The sequence below is a fragment of the Leptonychotes weddellii genome, chromosome 7 (assembly GCF_054177405.1).
Source record: "Leptonychotes weddellii isolate Sample4059 chromosome 7, ASM5417740v2, whole genome shotgun sequence".
NCBI lineage: Eukaryota > Metazoa > Chordata > Mammalia > Carnivora > Phocidae > Leptonychotes > Leptonychotes weddellii.
This window is the reverse complement of record NC_138375.1, coordinates 41,432,193-41,439,949: the sequence shown is the minus strand read 5'-3', so window position 1 is coordinate 41,439,949 and position 7,757 is coordinate 41,432,193. Positions and strand designations below refer to the sequence as shown.

General features: G+C 42.6%; 1 protein-coding gene across 2 annotated transcripts in view; it reads right to left on the bottom strand.

Annotated features, from left to right (window-relative positions):
* Window positions 1-361: 361 nt before the first annotated feature.
* The window catches only part of GRIA1 (glutamate ionotropic receptor AMPA type subunit 1), a 297,774-nt gene continuing 290,378 nt past the window's right edge, over window positions 362-7,757 (bottom strand). For both annotated transcript variants that reach the window (XM_081826209.1, XM_081826208.1), the window contains exon 16: window positions 362-3,202. In XM_081826209.1, coding sequence (XP_081682335.1) covers window positions 3,002-3,202 — 201 coding nt within the window. In that variant the 3' untranslated portion in view covers window positions 362-3,001. The remainder of the gene's footprint in view (window positions 3,203-7,757) is intronic.

Sequence of the window (7,757 nt, the reverse complement as noted above, 5' to 3'; positions counted from 1 at the left end):
ATATACCTAGACTCCAGTTTGGGGGTGTCTGGAAGACCTACCCCATGAGCCATCCAGTTCTCTAGTACTGTGACCATTGTATGTCAAACCCTGCCCCCAATGTAGTTGGAACAGTGGCTCTTGGAAACCATTATCACTTGGTCTTTTTTTTTTTTTTTTTGGTTATCCTATTTGAATGCGTAACTCAGAGTGAACTAGTTCAGCTGAAATGACTTGTTTGAGAGCTGTTTGTGAATAAGGAATGGTGGTTACCATTAAAAATGTACTAGTCTTAGGTTCAGCAATAAGAAAGTAACGTAACCTCTAGAGCTCTGGCTTCAGAAATGGCACAAAAATGGAATGGACAAATATGAAAAGTAGGTAATGGATCCACAGTGATTTAATTCTCGGTGATATTTTCATTTTATGCAAATACCAAAAGAAAAAAAACCCCTGGCTACTTGAAAGAAAAACAGGAACCAAAATATTTAGTGTTTGATCAAGCAGAAATCCTCTCACACATCTGCTAAGAGAATTAAAACAAATATAGATGTTAAATAAAAGGCCCAGGTACCAAAGAGCAAAATTTAATGAAAGCCAGAACTGTTAAGTATGGATTCCTGTTGAGAAAAATGTCAATCTCTTTCAGAGTTTTCCCATTGCTCTATTTTTAAGAAAAGTGTAGTAAAAATACATAATACAAGTTAACTTTTTTCTTGCTATTGTTTTCCCCGTCACCCCTCCATTGACAAAAAGCTTCCTCCTCTGGAGTCTTGGACCCCCATACAACATAGACCCTCATTGTTAGCTTAGATGATCTCTCCCTCTCAGATCATGTTACTGGTGAGCTCAGTGGCTGGAGAGGCATCCTACCAAAGGCAAAAGGTCTTTGAAGCATGTTGATGGTAATAGGATTATTTCCAACTCCTCTGAAATGCACTCTCTAATGGTGGGTCATATCAGATTCTGCAGTGGTAGGCTAAGGGATGAAAAAATATCTGGTGGGAGGGCAGGGGATGGGGAGGACATCAGCTGGTGAAAAGTATAAATCCATCTTGATGGTCCTACTTCACGTACCATGCCCACACTGACGCGTGAGAGACTGGACAGCACTTGAGTTGAAAGAGTGAAGAGTTTGATTTGGGGATGGTTCTTTGCTATGGTTGATATTAGGAGAATGGGAGACACATAGAGATGGTGGGTGTCCAGAGATAATCCACTGATGAAGCCAGTCATTCTGCACTTACTTGTTGGTAGGCTCCCAAACCTTTAGTTTGTCAGTTGCTAATGATAACCCCTAGCAGAGAAGACTAGATAGAAGTAGGGGGTAAGGAAACAAGCTAGAACATGGTCACCAATAAAAGCTAAAGACACATGGCACGCACTGAATCATGCACCTAGGAGAGTGGCTGCTGGACAGCTGGAAGCCAACTGCCACCAAGAATGAGAGCTGGGATCTCCAAGAAAGCTATGTGCCAGAAACCCTGCTCCCAACTAAAGTTGCAGTCAGCCTGGGCTTCTCTCCATGAACCCTGGCACTTCTCCAGTCTTGCTTTAGTTCAGCTTTATAGTTACAATCATGGGCATATTGAGTCTGGACATTGGAATAATACATCCTCATTCTGTCTTAGCCAGGGGGAAGGTCATTCTTCTTGGAAGTTGGGGTCAGTGATCTTAAGGTCCCCCAATGTCATTATCAACTTAATTCATCTCCCTATCTTCCTTAAAGTTATTCATCCTTGGGCATTTTACTTTCTAAAGTGACAGAATGTTACCTGGCCACATGCTAAAACAACACTTTTAAATGGACATAAAAATCCAAGTTCTCCAGGTCAGCAAAACCCTAAGCTTCATATTTGGTCTCTTAATCCTAGGGCAGGGCACACCATGAAAGGTTCTCTTGCTTGTGGGCTTCCATGATGCTTCCTCTTCCAAAATTCTTCCATCCTTTATTTTGCACTTAGTTTGCATAGCATTTTCCCCCATATCAGAGGCTCTGAAGAGAGAGTCTACTCCACAGTGGGGTTCCTGCTCAGATGTCAAGCAAATGAAAAATGAGAATCATGGGCAATATCTCCCTGGCTGTCAACTATTCCCAAGGCTGTACTTGGTTCAGGAGGACAATTCAGCCACCAGAGTGCCTTTGGGCTTGAGCATAGCAGAAAGACATAATTCTCAGGCTGAGGTTGACTCTGTGAAGACACATACCATTCCACCTAAGCCTATGGGATGGCTGTTACACATTAAAGGAAGCTTTCTATGAGCCTCCAGCAATAACTTCTTGAGTCCTCCTCTGACTGCACACCTGCCTTTGCCCTCTCCACCACCCTTGGTCTGAATTGCTTTTTGCACATGTCCTCAGCTATATCAGTGCCTAGGAAGTGCCCTTCCTGGGGAAGGCAGTCCACTTCTTCAACAACATCCATCCTCATCCATGGCTTGGGGCTGAGGAATGGAGGGTAACTTAGAGAGCTCCAATGGTGAACTAGTTTGAAGGTTGCTTTTTCCCTTTTGCTTGCTTGTATGGTAGAACGAATCTTTAATCTCCAATCTGAAAACTGAAGAGACATGGGTAGGGAGTTGGGAGTAAGAAGCCAGGAGAAGGAAGGGGCCTAACAGAACCTGCAAACCATGGATGTTAGTAGGAAAAAAAATATCGCACACACTAAGACATATTAACAACCGAATAAAAGAAAACAGTACAGTTTCCTCATTAATGTTCCTGTGACTCCATTTCAGAGACACAGACTCTATTAGACAGGGTTATTCTCCCCTTATTGCGGTGCATTGTTGTTTATCATCCTCACTTAGCAAACGGAAAAGTGTGAAAGAACATCAAAAAAGGAAAAGGGATGGCAAAATGATTTTTCAATTCTTCAGGAAATTCTGTTGAATCATCTTCCTTGTGGTCATGGTGGTTGGTGGCGGTTGCGTTTCATTTTATTGTTTTTGGCACTGAAGGGTTTGGGATGGAACTGGGGGAGCTTGAGTATGCTCCCCAAGGGGTCTCCATCTGCTCCAGTTACAATCCCGTGGCTCCCAAGGGCATCCCTGAACTGTGGCTCATGCAGGGAATCGACTGCATGGACTTGGGGAAGTCGTGGCTTACTACACGGCCATTTTCTCCACTACCGCCACCGCTGGTTCCTGCCCCACTGTTACGTGGGAGCGTCGATGTCCGTATGGCTTCATTGATGGATTGCTGTGGGATCAAACAGAAACCCTTTTCAGGAGGACCGGGGGTTCTTCCCCAGGTCCTTGGCAGTGATTGGCAAGGAGAATGAGTCAATGCTGGCCTTAAAATCTCACCCCATCCCTCCTCCCCATCCAACTTTTTTCCTTATCTGGAATGCTAACCTTGGCCTCCTACAAACACACAAAACTGCTGTGTGGCTCTGGACAAGTCTAATCTCCTTTCTGGACCTCTTGTGCTCTCTGTGCAATGAGGTGTGTTGGACTGGGTGGTCACTAAGATCCTTTCTAGCTCTTATATTCTGTGATTTCTAAAGATGGAATATTTCCATGGTAGTATTAATGATAATAAATGTAGCAACATGACCAAGTAGAAAAGTTGTGGAAAGGCGTTTGGGAAACTTGGGATTTTAGTTTTGGTTCTGACATCAACTAGTTGTATGACCTTGTGCATGTCTCCTTACCTCTCTAGACTTTTAAATGTCCATGTTTGTAAAATGTGATTATCTATACACCTGCAGACTTCTATTAGCAAGAACAGTGCTACTGCATGAAAAATTATTTGAAATTTTTTTTTTAAAGGAGTGTGTTGTTGAGTTAAAATTTAAAACTACTCCTGATTTACTTCAGGAAAAATCCTATCCTACCTCTAGTAGCATGTGTTATGGGAATGTAGGACTTATTTGAATAATAGTCAAAATGTAATTGGAAAGAAGCATGGGCTAAAGAAAATGAGAATACATTCCAAAGATTATTATCTGCATGTCAGCTGTTTCCCACCAGTATGTATAACCTGACTTCCAGACTGACACATCAAATCAGCTCTACTTGTGATTTCCAGAATATTGGAATTCTGGATATGAAAAGGACTCCAGTATCACCCTGGGATCAGATGGGTGAAGTGGACTGTTCAAAACCACAACCTGGAATTAGAACCATATCTTATTAGATAAGAGTAAGGGTTCTGTTCTGAGTTCCTTTGGAGAAAGAAGCTTCATGACATGAAATCCAAACCCTCCTCTCTTCCTGTCACTTCTAACCTCCCATTAAGAGATACCATAGAATTTTTGTGGGGGTTGGTTTCTTGGGAATCAACATAAAGAAGAATTATCTGTAAGTTGCGAGTTTTCTGAGACCAATCCTACCGATCCTTCAAGGCTCATTCTGTTCTCACCTCCTTCTTGAAGCCATCCTACACTGTACCAGCAAGTATTTGGCCCCCTCCCCCGCCCAGTCTAGTACTCCTACATTATACATGCTTTTGTAATGGTTCTGCTTCTGCTATGTCTGGAGGAGGGCAAGGTTCATTTCTTCCCAGTCCGCAGCAGTCTCCCATAGTGTCCACTATATAGTTAGATGTTTAATAGATATTCTTAAATTTGTCTAAAAAAAAGTCAACCACCTAGGACCCTTCTCAAAAAGTTTATGAGCTTTCTCCTCTGCATATTGCCATGATTCTAGCCATCAGAGAAGTCAGTCAATCTCTGGTGGCCAAACAGACATAAACAGCAGTTTGACCTAATTTTTGTTTCTACTATATTATGCTGAGAGTCTCCTCTTAATTCTGGCAATTCTGACAATATTTTTAAGTGTTTGTTCTTTTTAAAATTCCTGATTCAGACAAATTTGCTCCAAAGGTTGCTCTACCCATACTGGTTCTGCCTTCTTAAACTTCTGTTCTTTCTTTCTTTCTTTATTCTGTTCTTTGATTTATTTTGATTGTCCTCCACTCAAGAAGAAGTGTGACCTTGATTGCATTCTTCTAAGTCAAGGCCAAATAAATACTACTATGATGCTTTATGGGGGAAATGTGAAAAGAATACCCAAGGAATTAATGGTTACTTGTTCTCACTTGTGTGTGAGGGAAGTATGGAACCTTCTATGGATTAGCCTGGAATGTTTATCTTCTATGATTTTTTTCTGCTACATCCCTTTAATTAAAAAATAAAGTTTAAAGCTCACACAGATCATCTTGGGCTTTGTTTTTCAAAAGGTCTCATATAGTCCAGTAATATTCCATTGAAATTGGTGGTATTGAGGAATTCATCTTAAAGGAGAAGATTGGCGGTATAGTCAATATTGGTGCCTACCAAAGTCTGAGATAACTTAACCAGGCCTGTAGCTAAAACCCTCCAAATCCATACCACTTGGGAGTGGTTTTCCAGGAAGCTGAGGGCTTCTCTGTGGTCAATGACTCCATCTTCCCATCTAAAATGAGTGCTACCTGCTTACTGGCTTCCTTTCTACTACATTATGGGATCTCAGGAAAAGAGATGAATAGAGTCAAAACTTGGGAGTGGAAAGCAATGCTAAAAATGACTAGATCATTAGTTCCCAAATTTGACTGCACATTGGAGTTATCTGGGGAGTTTTGGGGAAAAAATACTGATGCCTGAGACATACCCTCCAAGATGTTGACTTACTAAGTGTGGTGTGTGGCCTGGACATCTGGATTTTTGAAAACTCTTTAGGTGATTCTAATATGCAAGCAAGGTTGAAATACACTGATCTAGTTTATATCCTTCACTTTTCAGAGAAACTGAGGACTTATGACTGACTGACTTAAGGTTAGAGTTATCAGTCCCTTAATGTCAAAGTGGATGACCTCCTAACTATACCCCCTGTAGCTAAGCTCTCATAAGCTCATATTATTCCTCCCCTTGCCTCTGGGAAATGCAGTTCTCCCTTGTCCATCCTTGACATACCAGCCATTCTTAAAGTTCATCCTTTCAGGTGTGTTTGAAGCTGATGTTCAGGGAGAAAAGTGTGAGTGTAAAGTCCAACCTCAAAGTCCCCCAAGTTGCCTCTTCAGAGACTCATTTCTCTAACTGTGATTATATCCTAACTTCTCAGCCACTTGCTTTTCCGAGAAAAGTCTCCCCAGCCTCTGCCCATCCTAGAACACCATAATAAAAGCTCAAACCTCAGTGATGACCTCCTACTAGCATGTATGCTAAGAGCCAGAGTGACTGCCTGCTGTGGAGGATGCACCCCTGCATTACCAAGTCTCTCAGCTGCTTGATAATTCTAGGGAAATGCACAAAGCCTCAGCTGCTATGGCTTAACCACAGCTCATGTCATACATACAGTTATTTTCTACAGGGAGCAAAGTGGGCAATAATAAAGACGCTGGTTATCTTTAATATCAGCTAAGGACTCAGTTCTGGTCTTTTTCCCCCAGGTAGAGGAGAGGCATTGAGGATCTGAGACTTCAGTCTGGACTGTGTCTTAGGTTATGTATTTTTGCTACTATATGACCATTCAGATTCTACTCATTGGAAAAGTTGTCTGAAGTCCCTCTCTGAGTCCCCAGCTCTCATGTTCTTCCCGCAGTCTTCCTGTGCTCTGGTCACCCTGGACTTCTTCCCGTTTCTGGGCAAAGGTTATAATTTTTGGGTCTCTGACACACGTGCATCCTTTGTAGGCAACTCTTTCCCCCTGGTTAATTCTTTCCACATTTCAAGTCACCTAGACATCAGTTTCTCAGGGGAACCCCTGTGACCTGCCCCAACCCTCATTCCCTGATCAGGACTTGACAGCCCCAGTATTTTTGTTCAAATCCTCAGTGAACATGTAAATATTTGTTGTTGTTGTTGTTGTTTTTCTGTCTTCCCATCACACTTGTAGTTTCCTGAGAATAGAAGCTATGTCTGTTTTGTTCCCAACTGTGTCCCCAGTGTTGAGCAATGCCTAGCATACAGTGGTGCTCAGTATGTCTTTGTGGAAGGAACGCCTCCAGGGTGTCTTCCCACTGTCCCTGTGACACCTGCTGTGTGCCTTGCTTGTGTGACATGTCAAAAGGGAAAGGGACTCGACAACACACAAGCAAAAGATTACCTATTATGGATGGCCTCAACGACTACCTCAGGAAAACCTAAGGATAGGGCTGCATCTTATTTGTCTATGCACTGTGGCCGCTGCTGGAGGAGACACATAGTAGGTGCTTACAATGATCTGTTCCTGCATTGGAAGTCTAATTCCTGTTTCTCCAGCTCCTAGCTTGTGTGACCTTCCTAGGACAAGCTCCTTAGCTTCTCTGAACCCCTATTTCTTCATCTGTAGAACTGCAAGCACAACACATTACAGGCTTAATAATGTATATAAAGCACTCTGAACATGGAAGTTACTAAAAAGATGTCTTCTTCCCTTCCTTTCACCTTTCCCTCCTTCTTCCCCTTTTCTACCCCCTTCTTTCCCTTTTTTCTCTTCCATGAACAGTGGGGAAGGGCTCCCTGACTACTGTTGAGAAATCAGGGGTTGGCCCTGAACTATGTTTAGAGGCTCAAGGCCTTAAAAATTAGCCAAACATTGTGATCAAGGAAAGGAACAAGAGGGAAAGTTCTCACCAAAGGCCCGTGACACTGTCAACATGGCCCTCTGTGTGAGGTGGAGGCCGCATGTCTGTAAAGAGTTAACTGCCTCGGACTGTTGAGTCTCAGATCTGTACCTCTGAGACAAATAATGCAAGATATGTTAAGAAAAAAAAAGAAGAAGAAGAAGGTAGCGGGAGGGGAGGAATGAAGCGGGGGAAATCGGAGGGGTGGACGAACCATGAGAGAAGATGGACTCTGAAAAACAAACTGAGG